General features: G+C 41.9%; 1 protein-coding gene across 1 annotated transcript in view; it reads left to right on the forward strand.

Moving 5' to 3' along the window:
* sdk2b (sidekick cell adhesion molecule 2b) overlaps window positions 1-18,839 on the forward strand; it is a 267,154-nt gene that overhangs the window by 227,047 nt on the left and 21,268 nt on the right. Inside the window, 23 exon segments of the mRNA XM_040039067.1 lie at window positions 46-222; window positions 1,248-1,384; window positions 2,848-2,963; window positions 2,965-2,996; window positions 4,134-4,274; window positions 5,164-5,345; window positions 5,855-5,970; window positions 7,055-7,250; window positions 7,616-7,714; window positions 8,987-9,178; window positions 11,490-11,554; window positions 11,556-11,612; window positions 11,752-11,861; window positions 12,631-12,781; window positions 12,920-13,157; window positions 13,918-14,033; window positions 14,239-14,428; window positions 14,589-14,687; window positions 15,187-15,381; window positions 16,107-16,308; window positions 16,716-16,819; window positions 17,885-17,955; window positions 18,577-18,706. Coding sequence (XP_039895001.1) covers window positions 46-222; window positions 1,248-1,384; window positions 2,848-2,963; window positions 2,965-2,996; window positions 4,134-4,274; window positions 5,164-5,345; window positions 5,855-5,970; window positions 7,055-7,250; window positions 7,616-7,714; window positions 8,987-9,178; window positions 11,490-11,554; window positions 11,556-11,612; window positions 11,752-11,861; window positions 12,631-12,781; window positions 12,920-13,157; window positions 13,918-14,033; window positions 14,239-14,428; window positions 14,589-14,687; window positions 15,187-15,381; window positions 16,107-16,308; window positions 16,716-16,819; window positions 17,885-17,955; window positions 18,577-18,706 — 3,116 coding nt within the window.

Here is an 18,839-nt window from a genome sequence, read left to right on the forward strand (position 1 = left end):
TAATGACATTTAACAAGCCAGCTGACTGAAGTCTTTGTATTCCAGGCATGTCTGGGAAAAAGAGGGCTCAGTGATAAATGTTCAGTCCATCCCCCGCATGCGGCTAGATGCAGATGGTACGCTTCACATCTCCCAAACCTGGTCAGGTGACATAGGCACCTACACATGCAGAGTGACCTCTGTTGGAGGCAACGACTCCCGCAGCGCGCACCTCCGTGTCAGGTAACAAGCCCTCCTCCCATCATTCACCATCACCATCGTGCGACTTTCTATTTACCGGCTTTCCTTTTTCCTCTCACCCTTTTGTTTCTCCAATATTCTCCAGTGTAAAAACACAGGAAGCAACATGTTCTTTGTAGAGACACAACACACACACAGAGGCGCAGCACAGACATTTACATGCATACGCATGTGCGAGCGCCAGACACATGAGTGCTTACCACCACTGCTATTCTGTCTGTTCCTATTGACACCGCTGACTCATTTTCACTTAAGTGACGCCTGTTCTTCCTCACCTCCCCTGTCCTCATTCTCACCTGACACACTTCCAGCCCCAGGGGACCTCCGCCTCCATTCTCCATCTCCGATACTACACATGCATGCACGAGCGCTCCTGTTTTTATTCTCAAATCCCTCGCTTCCACATAACTTTGCCTGCTACGGTTATACTTTGGCACACAGAGAGCCACGGCAGCGAGAGTGAATCGAATATGAATGTGACATCAAACTTTCTGTTTGCCAGACTGACTGACTGATTGTTTCTGTCTTTGTTTATCGTGCTATCGGCCGTCTCGTTGGCTGCCTGCCTTTTGACTGAGTTACCGTCTATATCAATTCATTGCTATAAGGTTTATCTATCAATCTGTCTGTGCTTATCTGAATTTATGGCTGAATGAATTAATGATCCTCTGCTTTGGCCTCATTTATTCATGTCTCCCTGTGCATTTTCTTTCTATCTGTCTCCTTATGCCTTTCAATCCCTTTCCTCCCTCCAGTGATATCCATCTCGTTTTGTTTGCCTGTGTGTCCATCTTGACAAGGAACCATCTTTGCTGTCTCGTCTCGCCACATTTCATCACCTGTCTAACTGATCTCTCTCTTACAAAAGATTTTTGCCTTACTTTAGATCTGTACAAGCGATCTTCAGAGAAAAACGAAACGTTCGCTAACTCCCTTGGCTCCGCGGCTTGTTTGCTGTAATAGAGAGATTCTTTTATTTATCGCTCTTGTCCTGCTGTTCCCTGCAGACAGTTGCCCCATGCCCCAGAGAACCCTACGGCCGTGCTGAGCAAATCTGAAAAAAGAGCCATCGACCTGGCTTGGGCCAAGCCTTTTGATGGCAACAGTCCCCTCATACGCTATATCCTGGAGGTTTCTGAGAACAGTAAGTCATAAAATGTCCTGTCTGTTCCAGTCATGCATCCTTCTCCTGCATCCTTCTCTACCTTCTATTTGATGAGTTAGGTTTGGGGAACTCAGCTCATGGGATTAACAGTGCAGCAGTGAGTTAAAAAGAGGCTGGTTTAGACTCCTGTGTTCACAGTGTTTTTCCCAAGGAGCTTAAATGTAAACAAATACAGCAAAAAATTACAAGAAGATTAAATAGAATTTGAGATCAGGATCAATATCACTAATTAGGAATGTCCATCATTGCCTTTAGGCTCAGCATGGATTTGTAACTATAGCGCAGTCGCTCTGTCCAATTTGCATTGCTGAATTAAATGCACTGAAACGAGGGGCTTGTCACTGTCGGGTTATAACACTCATAAAAGTTTCATTATGACATGATTACCATTGAAAAGTAACCCGATGCAGAACAAATGCCGGTATAAGCATTTTGTTCGACTGGCATAACATGAGCGTAACACCTCTTTGGAACACTTTCATATAGCCTACAGGCCTTTTGCATATAGCGAGTAGACACCGGTAGCATCTCCTCTGTCGTATTACTAGCGCCAAGCTTCGTAATTTTCCTCTGACTTGCTGCTTTAGCCGAACTAAAAACTAGCCGCTGTCGTTTCAGAGCTGTTGCACCAGCATCATTTCCCTCCTCCGTGGGCCACCGGCGTTGTGGAGCGTCTGTGCTAATCTTGCAGGTGTCCGTTATTAAATTTGAAGTAGAACTCTGTGCAGCTGACACTTATTATCACCCAGGCACGCAATTAGAGTTTCACTGTCGTGTCTTTCGTCTTCAAAATAAAGTAAATACTTCAACAGCTTCTCTCTTTTCTGCCATCTTGTAAGCTGAGCTACACGAGCAGACTGGTATTTGTCAGTGTCACGGAGTAAGAGGGAAACGGAAACAATGCTTTTGGGACTTTTGCTTTTGTATTGTTTTGTAGAATCAAAGAGAACAGGAAGGTGAGGTAAACAGTATTAACATTAATGGTTTGCCAATTTGGAAGAAGTCCCTGAATAACTGAGGATCCAGGTTTTCCTGCCACCAAAAAACATGCTAGGCTGATTCTGCTGTTGTTGTCCCCTTGATAAATGCACTGGCTTAAATCTGGAGTTGGTCTCAGGGTGCTGTATGTCAGCTGCTCTCTGCTCCTAATACTTAAATGCAGAGACCAAGTTTCCCTGTGGGTACCAATACTGTTATTGCTCTTCTATTTTGGGTTTTTTTTTTTCAACCATTGCTTGGTTTGTTTCATTAAATTGAATTTTAAAACCTTCTAAGACAAAATGACTAGAAGGCATTCAATTGAAAATCCCTTTTGATATTGGTGAAATTCCTTGGAATGTAGCACTCCTTCCTGAATGGAACAATAGCAATAACTCAGGTGTGTATTTGTGTGGATGCGCATGTAGGAAAAAAGGTGTAAAAGTTGATTTTCTGTCTTGTAGATGCTCCCTGGGCCATCCTGCTGGCCAATATTGAACCAGAGTCCACAGCAGTGACGGTCAACGGCTTGATCCCAGCTCGCTCCTATCAGTTCCGCCTCTGTGCTGTTAATGATGTGGGGAAAGGGACAGTTTAGCAAGGAGACAGACCGGTGAGCTAAAGACACTTTTTATATCTCACATCAACATTTTAAAAGCTTTTTTGTCCCTTTCAGCACACCATTTAATTGGCAGCAGCAGTGAGAAACCTAAGCAATGTCAAAAAACAAGAGTCAAAACAGGACTTTGTTGGTTGTTAGTAAACAGTACATTGTGTATATGAGATCTGTTTCCTAGACAACCGGATTGACTGATCCCTTCAGTCAAGAGTCGAGAGAAGAGGGATATACGTGTAAGCCTCCCGAGGAGAATACACATACAAACGTGCGCAATTGCATGTAAACACGCATTTTCAAACGCGCATTTTCAAACACACAAACACCTACTGACTCTGAAAGCCACAGGGAGGATTTAGGTTTGAGGCGAGACCGCTGTTGGCTTCTCTGTGGCCTCACACAACTTCAAGCACTGATTGTTCTCCCTATCCCTTCTTGCCTCCATTCTTTTCCTCCACCAGTCTGTCACGCTGCCTCCTGCTGGGAGCTCCCAAGCCATAGGAGAGCCATAGGGAGCTTCATTTGTGTGTCACGGGGGGTGCAGCACAGAACTCTCCATGAGACCATTTGGGACAGTCAGTGCCAGTATTGTACGGGGAAATGCTTCAGCTGGAATTTCTTCATTTTTTAAACTTCTGCATCGAGTAGCTGGAGCATTAAAACTAAAATCCTGCCTGCCTAATAACTCATTGGTCTCCCTTGAAACAAGCTCTGACCTATTAAGGTATAGACATGAGATCTCTGGGGTTGCTTTAGACCTTTGTGAGTGGGACCTCTGTGGACTGAACCTGTTGCAGTGCATCCCACCGGATTCCTATTCCTTTAGCTATTCCTGAAAGGGTTTTTGTGGGGCAAGATTTTATGCTGAGAAAAGGACTGTATGTGTGCGCTGGGTCTATAGAAATGTTTACGTGGCTGGTACATGACTGCCAGGACCCAAAGCCCCCATCTCACATGCTTAGAGACCAGCAACAACCCTTTGCCAATTCAAAATCCTTGCAAACTTTACTGAGGCTTAAGATAGCAGAAAGCAGACAGCAGAAATAGATGTTTGGTGTTACACACGAGTTATCACATGTTAGTGGTTTTAATATAATGTCTTATCAGTGCAATATTTGTGTGTGTGTTCTGCAGGGTCTCTCTCCCAGAGGAGTCCCCCAGTGCTCCTCCTCAAAATGTCATTGCTAGTGGTCGGACCAACCAATCTATCATGATCCAGTGGCAGCCTCCACCGGAAAGCCACCAGAACGGCATCCTCAGAGGCTACATCGTTCGGTAAAATCTCCACAGACACCTCCCTGTCTCTTACATTTATGTGAATGGTTAGAATTTACACAGTGTTGATGGTCCATGTTTTAAAATGAGGGACTCCAAGTACTTTCTCGAGTCAGTGTAATAGAAATTTGATCATATTTTATATTTAAAGGAAGCTACAAAGTGGTGCGCACATCTATTGTGCTTCCTTTGTCAGTGTTCTTACGTGATGATGGATTTCGTTTTTGATTTGTGACCTTCATATTTTGCATTTGCACTTTCTTTCTGAACAGACAGAAGTCTAAATGCTTTTCTACAGCGTTTTGTAAAGTGTAAAATATTCTTCTAACTTTATTACCAGTGCATATATTATTGATCCATCTATTTTAATTTATGTCTTTGGTTTTGGAGTGGAAAACTACTAGGAGCAGCTCACTTGGAGTATGTTTTACATCCCCTTACCGCTGTATTTAAAGATATACATGCATATCTTGTCTGTGAGGAAAAAAAACAAAACAAAATTTAATGGCTGATTTGACTTAAAAAAAACTTCAGCAAGTCTATTAGGTGAAGTCAGCAATATGCCAAACTGACTGTAAATCCTGTAGGCATGTAATTAGTTTGGTTTTCTGTCAGGCTTTTTATTCATTACATCCAAATAAAACAGCAGGTGTTTTCCAGACAACAGTCAGTGCTGTCAGTTTTTAATTGCTTGTTGGCTAGTGCTTTGTCTCCCCCTAGCAGGGATTCTAATGCACTGCTGGGCTCAGGTAAAATAGTAATGTCTTTGTCAGTGAAACAGCTAAACTGTCAGAGATAAGGTACAAAATCTGCAAACACGTGGACTCTCATCCAGAACAGGTGTCCAATCTTCTGAATAGTCCAACAAGTTTATACATGTCTATCACAGGTATCGTCTCACTGGGCTGCCTGTGGACTACCAAATCAAGAACATTTCCAGCCCAGATATGACCACACTGCTGCTGGAAGACCTCATCATCTGGACCAATTATGAGATTGAGGTGGCTGCCTACAATGGGGCAGGTTTGGGCACTTTCAGCCATAAGGTTACTGAGTGGACCCTGCAAGGAGGTAAGCACTCAGTAGCTCTTTCCTTCTTATTTAATGTCCCATTATTCAGTGAGCATGCATGTATATAATTTTTTACTAAATTCAGTCAAGCTTATCTTTAAGATATGTAAATCAAGCATTCAGTATCTTACAAATACAGTGTAAATCTTTCATTTTATTTTATTTCTGCATATATATTGCTGAAATCAGCTCTAAAAGCTAGTGCTAACTGTTATCTTCTTTGTAAGAAACACAATGACGTGACTCTAAAACCCATAAATAGGTCACACCACTGCAAACAAACCCACAAAGAGTTCTGGTGTAAGGTTTAAGTACCAGAGAGAGAGTAATGGTGGTATCTGCTCTGACCTACGCAGCAGCAATCAATACTGACATCTAAACAGATGCAGGCAGACTTCCAACAGCGAATTGAAAGGCATTGTCACACCCTTGCTTTTTGCCTTCTGTTCTTCTTCTATTTTTTTCTTCCGCTCTGTCTCACTTTTTCTTCCTCTCCTCATCCATCCCAGTGCCCACCATAGCTCCAGGCAACGTGCAGGCCGAGTCGGTCAACTCAACAACTATCCGTTTTACGTGGACAGCCCCTAACCCCCAGTTCATCAACGGCATTAACCAGGGCTACAAGGTCAGTAGACGCCGCAGTGTCAACACCACCAGTCATCACATCCATTGGCAGACTTGTCACAGTTGAGCATGTAGTATTACATGCAGCACAGGGGATTGAAAAGCCAGGGGGGTTAACGACATTTGGTGCCAGTGTGAACAATGGATTCTGTTCACCGATTTGTCAGTCTGAGGTCATTCTCTTTATCCTCACGACCATTTCTCATATGTAACTTTGTAAGGCTGCGTGCCCATAATGATAAATGTCTTCATTATTTTGTCAGACGCTCTCAAATGTAGGCTATCTCTGCCCCTCTTGTGTGCACCTTGAATAAATGTAGCCCACAGGGATTCTCAAAACTGCATCCATGGTGCAGTTGTACTTTTCTGCTGACTCCACTGAGACTTAATTATGTTTTGGGGTTTTTCTTCTCTCTCTTTTTGTCTGTCTGTTGAATGACAGTCCACAAGTCTTAGTCAGCTTGGTGGAAGGGTCATACTGTAAAGACCCAATCTGAATTTTAAATACCAGGATTTTCTCCCGGGAAAGAGACTTAAGAAGCAATGAGAAAAGGGAAGGTAGATAGTGTGGGCGGTGATAGAAAGTGTGTCAAAAGCAGAACGGAGAGCTGGAAAATGAAGGCGGACAATCAAGCATTTATCCCGCTGACATCCTCTAGCCAATTCTTTACTTCCCTGGAAGCTCGCTCACTCTGAAAACTGGAAACAACCCAATAGACAACCATTGGGACTCATTACCAAGCAGCTAATTGGTCAATCCAGACCCCATTTGTAGATGCTATATGGTGTGCAATGATGGGATGCTATCATGTCTCTCTTGAGCCTACATTGGCGGAGTTATTCAGTCACTCTCCCCCAGTCAAAACCTCTTTAGGGCATTTTTCTAAATATATTTGGGAGAGCTATGATGCCAAATCTCTCCTCGGAGTGGCTTAGGACCACCACAGAGAGACACTACTGTTAGTTTTGTGAGAATTATTACAGAAGAAAAAGGATTAGTCGCTTTATTTTCAACCGTGTGGGTAATTTCCTTTCTTTTTTTCTATTTTTTCTTTTGTTTTTACATTGTTTTCCCCCCACTTTAGTTGCTGGCCTGGGAACCTGGAAAGGATGACGAAGTTGCCATGGTAACAGTACGACCGAACTTCCAGGACAGCGTCCATGTGGGATATGTGACAGGTCTGAAGAAGTTCACCGAGTATTACACCTCTGTGCTGTGCTTCACCACACCCGGAGACGGCCCCCGCAGCCCGCCTAAAGCATTGAGGACGCACGAGGACAGTAAGTGACTTTTCTTCCACACTTTTGCCTCTCCCACGGTGGCATGGGGACACATGCATCTCACAGTAACACATCCTTTGGGCAAGATCTATTATTCATGTAGTAAGGAGTTGTAGAAAAGTGCTAATGAATGAGTATATTCGGCATCATCATAATTGGGATATATTTGCGAAGTGGTAAAAATTCCCAGTGTACCCCGGCTCATATTCACGGGTTTTTCTTTCTTCATTTTTTTCAAATTTTAAAATCCAAACTCTTAAGATGTCAGCAATGAGTGGCTATTTCCAGATCCTAGTCAATCACCTGTACAGCTGTGGCTCAAAGCCTCTTAGGCGTGCTCATTATTCTTATTTGTTCCTATTCAGCCCCCGGTGCAGTGGGTCATCTGAGTTTCACCGAGATCTTGGACACTTCACTCAAAGTCAGCTGGAGTGAGCCCAGCGAGAAGAATGGAGTTCTCACAGGTACATTCACATAACTCCCAAATTATACTTGTAGCCAGAGGCAGAAAAGGTGAGAAATAGCACTTTCTTTTTTTTTTCCAAGGTGGTATTTGTCAGAGTTGGGTTGACAGACACCAGTCGCATGAGGCAGTGCTCAGGTTGAACTGAGACTGGAGGATTTGGTTTTATATTGCAGCTGCTTGAACTCATTTAGTGAAGCCAGCCCAGGAGAGGTTCTTTATCGTTAGTTGTTGTTTTTCTTTGTTTTTTGTGGGGGTTCATGCACATAGTGCTTCCCAAGCCACAGACAGAATATACCAGCAATAAGACAACACTTGAGAAAAAAAAAAAGAAAGAAAGAGAAGAATATTTGAAAAATGACATTTTTCAGCCAACATTGTCTCCTCTCCCAAGCTCTCCATATGAAATATCTCTCAATAAGGCTCCCTTCAAGAGGCATTGCTCAAGTCTTTTGCAATCGTAGAAGAAATATACAGAAATGTGACCATTTTAGTATGAAACAGTATAGTAATAAAAGGGCAAAAAGTCCTTAAATTATCATACATAATAAAGACCAATAAAACATCACATTGACTGATGAGATAGATCATTAAAGTGATTCTTTCAGTGGTAAGTGTGCAGAAATGGTTATTTGGCTTTTCTTAAAATTACATTCCCTACTACTCAGTGATTTTTCTATAATACTGGCCAATATATTGTTTCTATTATTTTTCATGCAACCACGCCATCGACTTATCAGTCGCTTAATGTGCAGTAAATCTTTCACTCCATCGACTCACATGCAGAATGTTTTTTCTTGAGTATTACGTTAAAGCATCTAGCTAACAAATTGTTAAATGTTTGCACAGCTTGATATTTAGCAGCATGTTGTAAAGTATTTTCCAACATTTCAATGTGTTGCACGCTCCCAGGAGACAAACACTGACATGTCATGTGAAATTATTGATTTGGCAAGAAATGCTGCTTAATGCTTTGTGCAATCACACGAAAAGAGCTGCTGGCCAAGGAGCAAATTGCATTAACTTTGAGCGGGTGAGCATGTGTGTCTGTATGTGTGTGTGGGAGTGGGCGGAGGATGCGTGAGTGCAGGGAGGTATAATCACAGGCTTATTTAATTTGCTATATTCAATTTTTGATGAAGTTAATTTAATATTTCTGTTAGCTTGCCCTGTAGCACGCAAGCCTGGAGTTGCTATTGTAGTAAAACTGCTGTCAGATTTTTCCCCTTGGAGGATTTTCTGTCCGTGTCCACTCATCACTGCCTCTCCTTAGGTTACCGCATTTCTTGGGAGGAGTACAACCGAACAAACACCAGAGTCACCCACTACCTGCCCAATGTCACCTTAGAGTACAGGGTCACCGGGCTCACTGCTCTCACCACCTACACTATTGAAGTGGGAGGAATGACCTCCAAGGGCCAGGGCGTGCTGTCCTCCTCCACCATTTCCTCTGGTGTCCCACCAGGTTAGTAACCAAGCATTCACTACAGATACATGAGAGCCTGTGTGCCCAAAAATTTTTTATTCCAGATGATATGAAAGAGTAATTTTAAAAAAAAAATCTGTCAATAAAAGCAGCTTTTAGACATGAACTGCAGCACTGAACTTTTCTAAACATCACCAGGCAGAGGTGCACCCGACAACACAAATTACTGCAGTATATTGAATGTTAAATAGTCTTTAACCTCCTAGCTCATACTACAAGCCTGTGTGGTGTCATCTTGCATCAATTCTTGCGAGTATGAGAAAAGCACTGAAAGTTCAGTGACTTCACAGCTTGTGAGTGGTCAGCTCCTCCGGCAGAACGCTTTCCCCCAAAAAACAAAAGACAATTTTCCTGATTTTTCTGACGCTGTCTAAAGTTCATGTGTGAGAATGGATACACACTAGATTCTACATTTCTCACATTGCAGTTGCATCTTTAATTGTGCCCGCCCACTAAAGTCCCTCTCCAAAATGTCAGTTTGTATTGGCAGCTCCTGTTTCGATGTTCATTCAGTCTCATTGTAGACATCGTCAGCATTCATTTTTTCCGTACTTGGAGAGCGCCCTCTGGAACAGAAGACGTTACACAATTGTGTTGAGGCTAAGTATCACTCATCCTTGGTTGAGTGCTCTTTGAAGAAATAGTCCCTGTAAAATCTGTTAACGGTTCATGTCTATTTTGAGGAGAGGTGGTGGCATGTTGTGAAAGCGAGTGAAAGTACGCTTTTACATGATCCCTGCAAAAAGCAAGTGTTAGAAAAATTGATTGACATTACAAGTGCCATAGCATTTTCTTTTTTTTTACATACTCAGACAATATCTTCCTTTATCCGCATGCCTTCATTTTCAGGCAGTGTGCAGTTCCAATTAACAATCATAAAACCTTTCCAAGCTCAATTAATTCTCAAGTCAAAATTGTGTCTTTATTCAAATTAATGAGCAGCTGGGGACCTTTACTGAACCTTCCCTTCCCGTAGATTTACTGTCACGCATTGAACTCGGTTCGCACACTCAATGTTGTCTGGCGCCAGACACAATGAAATCTGACCCCGGTCACCTCATCTAGGACAGAAGCAAAAAAAACCAAAAACATGCACGTATCTCCCCGACATTCGTGAAATAATAGCTCCCTCGATAGCATTAAGGACGATTACAGTGTTTAATGATTTCATATTTGCAAAACGGTGCAACAGAAACACAATGCCCACGTCAATTACTGGAGCTACATTTAGAGGCTGTACATCTGTGAAACCTGTGAAATGACAGGCTGTTTTATTGAGAACAGGCCTCAGTGTAGCACTTACGTTCAGAATAGCAATTACTCCCATTGTATAGGTATAAAGAAAACGCCTATGTGCCTGCAACTGTACTGTAATGACCCAGCTAAAAGCAACCTCAGTAATCAGTCATGCAAATAATTTAGAGGTGGTCATTTTACAGCGACACGTAATCTGCGTTTCATTATGATTGAATATATTCACATTTAAGCAATCTTGGAAAAAACTGTTTAGTATCCCCATGTGGCAATGATGATATCTTTTTTTCAAAAAATACCGGGTCATACCGATGGGCTATGGTTTGGATCAATGTCTTCAACTAGAATTTATGTTAACTATATTGCGCTTTGGGAAGAGGGGATTGCCTAGTAGGTTTAATATTTTAAAAAGTATGAGGTAAAAAATGATGAATAATGAATCCGTTTTTGCACTCGCATAAATTACCCAATCCTACCTAGACAAGCACAAAAAGTGTTGATATTCATATACGCAAAAATGCTTTCTTGCTGTTCTTTGAATTCACCATATTCAGATTTGCCCCCCCCCACCCGCCCACCTGCTCCAGGATTACCAGTGAATAATCCATTCTTATTGTTTATTTAGCTCAAGTGTAAACAAGTAGGATATCAGATTGAATCATATATCCAGATAACTGCAGTGTAATTGTCATTCATGGCATTGTCTCTATCTGTGTACTGTGTGTAAGCATCTTTTCCAAATCTAATCTTCTTTTTTGGTGTCTTGGCTGAAGGTGGGAGCACTCTGGAGAGAATAGGATGAGATAGCAGAGAAATATATGTGTGCGGTATCTGTTCTGCCACAAGAGGGTGCTGTGGTTGATGGATTTTCCTATGTAGTCCACAGACTCAACAACTTGCCCTGTGGAAGAGGCAGCAAGAGAAAAATATCCATATCTTAGTGCACATTCTCCAGTGAAATAGTAATATCAGCCCAGTTATTGCTTCATGTGACTCTTTTAATTGCTTTGTTTGTTTGTTTTTTGCTTCCTCACAGAGCTTCCTGGCCCTCCTACCAACATGGCAATTTCCAATATTGGCCCACGCTCCATCAACCTGCAGTTTCAAACCTGGCTATGATGGCAAAACTTCCATTTCCCGCTGGCTAGTGGAGGCCCAGGTGAGCCAGATTTTAACTGGAACTAATAATTTATTTGTTTTTTAGTTATATTTAAAAAGTTCAGTAAAAATTCACTACTTTCCTCGGTTCCTCAGAAAGAGAGGTGCAGCATTTGACTCCTCTGTTGTCTTATTCCCAGGTGGGTGCAGTAGGAGAAAATGAGGATTGGTTGATGGTCCACCAGGTGTTCAACGAACCTGAGGCTCGCTCCTTAGAGGTGCCAGGTCTCAACCCATATACTTCTTACAGGTAATGACTGGAAACTTGTTTCTGTGAATCTTTACTGTGTACCTGAGTTCCAAAATTATTAAATACAAAGTACTTCTGCAGACATACTACACATTCACCTTAGTACACATTCTCCTGTGGCAGAACACATGCTGAAAAGAACAAATAAAAACTGATCTGCTGCACTGTACTTTTGTACAGACACAAAGTCACATCAGTATTAGTGTTAACAACTTAGCAATGCCAGTTTTAATTGAAAGTAATCATGTGCCGTTTGTGTATGTGCACTTTCATTTCAGCATGTCCCAGCAGCTTATCTTATTATGTTTCCCTTTAATTTGAATTCAAGATTATTTTAAAAGTTTTTTTTAAGTGTATGCCTGATTTTTATCTTGGCTTGTTTTTCACGATCGCATTCAATATAAGCAATTAGCATTTCACTGAGCCAATCCCTAAAGGCTCACAACAGCTATAGTTCTCATCATTCCAACATCAGCGCTGCCACTTTTCATTTCAATATAGTTAAATGCAAAAAAATTGTTGTTTTGCATATTCAGGCCATAACGCAAATAAGCCCCCCACAGCATATTCATGCTTTATTCATATTCAGCGCTCTGATCTTGTTCAAATGCAATAAGCCTCATGTAAGAGGATGCAAGTGCGACTATAATGCTGATCATTGCAGGTTCATTTTAAGCTGCCAGATTCCCAGTTTCAGGACTACAGCTGAGATCAAGTAAGTGTTTTCTCAAGCGAGATTCGTGTTATGATGTTCAAATCCATATACCAGGTTTCGGATGCGTCAGGTGAACATAGTGGGTACCAGTCCTCCCAGTCAGCCCTCCAGAAAAATTCAGACCCTACCAGCTCCTCCCGACATGGCCCCTGCCAACGTCACCCTGCGCACCGCTAGTGAAACAAGCCTCTGGTTACGATGGATGGTAAGGAGAAATCTTTTTCTAAAATGCCAGTTTTTGTTAGTGATGTCACACTGTAAGAAAAACTTGATGAGTTGAAGGAAACAGGCCTGTTAGTCAGTCCAATCTCTCTCAATGTGAACACCATCTCCTTCCCCTCAGCCTTTGCCTGAATGGGAATATAATGGGAATGCAGAGCAGGTGGGCTACAGGGTTCAGTACTCCCGTGCAGGCTCACAGGGCCATCCACTCACCCATGTTATTACCGACCGTCTGGAGAGAGAGTTTACTATTGAGGACCTGGAGGAGTGGACAGAATATGAGGTCAGGGTCCAGGCTGTAAACGGCATTGGAGTGGGACCCTGGAGCCAACCGGTCAGAGGCAGGACACGGGAGTCTGGTGAGTTCCACGCTGTGGAAAAACGCTATTTTGTTTGGAAAAGTAATGCACAAACTTCATTAGATTAGTCAAATCTTCTTTTTTCTGTTAAAGGTCAAATTCCTAAATTGCCTCACACATATTTGTGTGAACATCAAACACATTTTCACAACCCAGAAATAAAAACACGCTGATTACTTCTGTGATACTGTATTTGCAGCATCTGTGCTGAATATCTTTATTATTAGTCATATTAGAGGTGTCAAACAAACACTTAACACTTTGCCATATGGTAAATCCATGAGCAGATTGTTTCCTGCTCAGATGCCCTGCTAGAGTATTTTTAATAGCCTCTTTAATATAAGCAAAGACACTGCTTTTCCATTCTTGCGTCTGCTTTCACGCTTTCACCAGGCATTGGACAGAAAGACATGGAAGGAGCTAAGAATGGAGTCTGAGGAAATTGAGAACACATGGACTTAAATGTGGAATTCCTGCGCTCTTTTTTTCCCCATACTCCAGCAAATTATTAGGAATCAGGCATGTTGTCCAAGGATGAGTGCCAAGGAGGAGAAGAGCCCTATTCTTGAGGCTTTTTTCCACCAAACCAAAATAATAGAAGCTTCTGTGTGCATACGCAAACACAAATAATAAATCCTTCTCTATTTTAGATCCGTATGTACACAGTAATTGCCCTCATACACAGCATATATGACAGACTTTTTGGAATATGTGGCAAACACTAGACTATCCAGCCCTCTAATCTCTTTATTGTTCCCAGTTCCCTCCAGTGGTCCCACCAACGTCTCTGCCTTTGCAACTACTTCAAGCAGCATCCTGGTGCGCTGGTTTGAAGTCCCAGAGCCGGACAGGAATGGGCTCATTCTGGGCTACAAGGTCTATTTCTGCTTTTTATATTTGGCAGCTATACACCTTTTATTTACTGAGCTTTCCGAGGCATCTAATTAGTTTGGAAAAAACTTGAGCTTCTTTTAAGCAGTGAAATACACAGCATGGTTGCGGTTTTTTGAGGCTATTTGTCCTACTTAATTTCCACATTCACTTTTCCCAACCTCTTTCTCCTGTCTCCTCACCGAGTCAGGTGGTTTATAAAGAAAAAGACTCGGACAGTCCAGTCCACTTCTGGACAGTAGAGGGGAATGCCACTCACAGTGTCCAGCTGACTGGTCTGGGGAAATATGTGCTCTATGAGATCCAAGTTCTGGCATTCACACGGATTGGAGATGGACGGCCGAGCTCTCCACCTATTCTTGAAAGGACCTTGGATGATGGTAGGAACACAGGATAGAGCAAGATTGAGCATTCCAATTATGTAAAAATAAATAGCAATTGATATTGTGCTGAATACTTTGGTAAGAGAATTAAGAAAAGGGAGGGGCTACTTGTATGTTATGTCTGAAAAAACTTTAAATCTTTGTCTGCTCCTCACAGTCCCAGGACCTCCAGTGGGTATCCTGTTCCCTGAAGTCCGGACCACCTCAGTCCGCCTTATTTGGCAGTCCCCTGCCCAGCCGAATGGCATTATACTTGGTTAGTACATACAAAATGTTTTTTATTAAGATTTGGCCCCTAATTCTACTCTAGAAATTAATGGCAACAGTTTTTGCTCCCAATCATTGTAAACATACTTTTGCAAACTTTGATTTGGGTTTTTTTTCCCCAACTACGGTAGTGGATTAGACCGTATTCGTTGGGGGAAATCAAGTCTTGTTATTTTCCGGTTTGTAATAAAGGGACTGGGATTCTCTTGTTGGCTTACTGGGGATTTCCTTGTGAGTATTTATTCCATTAAACATCTGTTGGATAATTTAGTTTAAACTGTCCAGTGTGACAGACCTACAAAGTAGCATAGAGGAGCAGATGCTAATGAAATCCTGTCAGAAGGAACACAGCTGTCTGCAGCGCAGCTTGATTTCCCTTTTATTAACAGTATAAACAACTGTTTCTTCAGATACCACTGAAATACATGTTTCATTCTAACCCAGAGCATCTTTGACAGCTTTATTAAGACCATTTGTCTCTTCTCCAGCTTACCAGATCACGTACCACCTCAACTCCACCAATAGCAACACAGCCACAGTGGATGTGCTGAACCCTAGCGCCCGCCAGTACATGGTGACTAACCTCAAGCCAGAAACTGTCTATGTGTTTCGCATCACGGCACAGACAAGGAAAGGCTGGGGTGAGGCGGCCGAGGCGCTCGTGGTTACCACGGAGAAAAGAGGTAACTCGATGTGGATTTTAATACTGACATATTCGAGCGCTGGATATGTGGGGGAGTCATAAAAACAACAATTTAATTGAGAATATGAATAAAATGTTTCATCTGATGCTGATGAAGTGGTGTTTGGAAGCGTAGTAGCAACATAATTTGTATTTCTCTAACAATGCAGGAAATATAGTAACAGTTGTATAAATGGTGCTGAGACCTGAGAACAAACACATGTGTATGATCTCCGTAATGGCATAACATGCAGAGAGCTGCACTAAGCCTTCGTTGCACTTAGTTCATTTCCAGTCAACAGTTCAGCGAGCAGATGTGTTTTCTAGAGGAGTGTCTGTGCCCTGTGGGTATTTATTGAAGCACTCTGATGTCATTGTGAGAATGCATCAGTCCATCTGCTTCCCTCAAGGCATGTTGTGGATCGTGTACTATGCTACTTTAGTTTCTCAGCTACTTTTCATTCCAGCACCAGAATCACACTTTCTTCTTTCTTGTCAGCTCTACATAGCTCATGCAAATATGAGTAAATGGAAAACAAGAAGTATATTTTAAAAAAAAACTGTTTCTAATAGCTCCAATTTTTTCCCCCGCACATCTGCAACTTCTCCAAACACTCAGTTTGTCCCAATTCATGTGTCACATGCGCACACAGCAGCCGTCCTTGTATTCCGTTGCCCGTTTCTCTCCGTTTCTCTTTCCCTTACTTGCCTCTGTTTTTGCTCCAGCTCGTCCTCAGCCTACCAGCCGCCCCCTGGTTCCTCAAAAACACGTTCAGGCTCGCCAGGTGTTGCTTTCATGGGAGCCTGGTAGTGACGGCCTGTCCCCCGTGCGTTACTATACGGTCCAGCTAAGAGAGCTTCCTGAAAGCAACTGGACGGTCCACTCAGCATCTGTCAGCCACGAGGCCACAACCTACATAGTATCCAGGTAGAGTATCATCAAGTAACGACATCTGGTTACGTTAAGGTGTAAATTTTCACATTTCCATTCCCTTTATTAGAACAAATGTGTTCTCACACTTCTTGCTGACGCTTCCTCTTTAATATTCCCCTAGCTTTTGAATAGCTGGCATAAGAAATGTGTTCTTTTAAAGAATAATGTTTCCAGAGGATTGCAGTTTGGAACGTAAACGATGGAAATGCATTTGGCAAGTACAAATGTGAAACTGTATTTGCCATTAAGGTTCCAGTTTGGTTTAAAGTATGCCTAATAGTTTGCTTCTAAACCTCGCAGTGAGACTCTCTTTTTGATGTATGGAGTTTAAAAAGTTTGAAGTTTCAATGCTGCAGTTTGTGATAAAGATTGATGTGCTTTTCTGTGCTTTCATCCCTAAGGCTGAAACCCTTCACATCTTACCAGTTCAGAATAAAAGCCACCAATGACATAGGGGACAGCGAGTACAGTCAGGAAAGTGAAGCAATCACAACTCTACAGGATGGTAAGAGTAACACGATGAGCAAAAATCTTTATTCTCATCGTTTACAGCATAAAAATCTGATGACATGATGCATCGTTTACCTTGATCAGAAAGAAGTGGGTCTATTTTTGATTGCTGTTAACTAAGGTAAGACTAAAAGAGTCCAAGTTCAAGTCAAAACATGCTTGTTTGGAGACAGGTTTCCTGTGACCAGCCAACTTGTGCAATCACCTTGCACTTAAACATGGCCCAGAGGTTGAGGGTGTTACATGCTTAACATCTGGACAACCAATTGGTTACCACAACTGCTTGGCAACAAAGTGGTTTGGGACAACTTGGCTGCCGACTGCAAGTTATTCAAAAATAAACTTTTTTGAACATCTATTTTTGCTCTTGTGTGACTCATCCTTAAGCACAAACTTGGTATAAAGCTGGAAGTGTCTTGTCTGGCTTGCTCTGTAGCTAATAAGAAGTGCCTCTAAAGCTTACTCGTATGTAATTTTTTGAATGTATGTATGTCATATTGATGTATGACATATTTATGGTGTGTTGTGCAAGACACTTTCTTGGTGAATGTGGTCATTTTCATTTAGTGACACTCTCAAGCTGTCAGCCAGTGTGAACGCTAGTGTTCATTTTCACAAAACAAGCTATTCCTTTGTGATATCTTTTATATGTTAGTGTATAGTATCAAGTTGTTATTTAAAATGTAGGTTACGTTTAAACACAAAAAGTCAGAGGTATGACTTTGATCTGTATCATAGTGCAAACAGTTTTATGTCTGCATCAATTTGCCTTTTGCTGTGATTTGGACATTACTGGCAAAGACAACAACAACTGCACCATCATGAGACAAAAGAGCAACTTTATAAAAGAAAACAAAAGTTTGCCCAGTGGTGCTTATCCAAATCAAGAAACTCTGCTGATCTTTCCCTCAGCTATTTCTGACTCATCAATGGTTCTTCTGTTGTGGCTGTTGTGTATTTATGCTCCATGAATGCCACTGCACATGGATAGGTTAAGCATCTTGAATTGTGCAGATTTTCAGGTCAATTTAGCTCATTTATTTCACTTTTATTACCCCAGTGCCTGACGAAGCGCCCTCGATTCTCTCTGTCACGCCACACACAACAACGTCAGTGCTGATCCGCTGGCAGGTAAGAACAAACAAAACAACTTTATATATATGTTTTCAAACTTCGTGATCTGTTCGAGTGTGGGAAAGTGGCTTCTAAGAGAGCTTGATAGCAAACAGCAAGGCCTATACTTACAGTATAGACTGATAAACACACTGCCACACTGTCTGCGTAATAAAAAGCACCCTCACCCGCATTCCCACCTGAATTAACAGGTCATAAAAAGAAAAACAGGAGGCTCTGAGACACAATTTTAGTTTTATGGAGAACACTTGTAGACTTTATGAGGATCGAGAGTTGCTTGTGCTTTTTTTCTTTCTTCTGTGGGTTTGTTCCTCTCATTGTTTAATCAAAGGGGATTTTTCTTCAGCTTGGTGTGATATGGCGTGATTTTTTTTTTTCTGTCTGTGTATAACAGTTACTCTAAATCTTCTTAGTTGATGGTAAGTTAATGACAAATGTCAGTGATAACTGGGTTGGTTTTGGCAGTTTTTTAGCAGTGAAGAAAAAAACAATCAAAATTCTTGTTAAAAGGAGTTGGATCACTTGGATCGCATGTAGTCTTCCAGGCTATCTGTAGGTATCAGATGTACAGTGATGTGCTACATTAGACTAACAGTAAGTCTGCATTTTTCTCCTCAGCCCCCCTCAGAGGAGAAGATAAATGGTATCTTACTGGGCTTTCGCATTCGATACCGCGAGCTGCTGTACGACCGTCTCCGCAGTTATATTCACACAGTCAACAGTGCATCCGCCTGGGCTGAGCTCTCTGGTGAGAAATAACTGCTACCAACAAAATACATTTTATTATGCCACCACCTACACTATAGGATCCTAAGAAAAATGAATTGTGTACTATAACAAGTGGTATATTGCATTAACTGGAACTCTCCGGTGTGCGATTT

Source organism: Simochromis diagramma, unplaced genomic scaffold, assembly GCF_900408965.1.
Source record: "Simochromis diagramma unplaced genomic scaffold, fSimDia1.1 OVJJ01000402.1, whole genome shotgun sequence".
NCBI classification, from domain to species: domain Eukaryota; kingdom Metazoa; phylum Chordata; class Actinopteri; order Cichliformes; family Cichlidae; genus Simochromis; species Simochromis diagramma.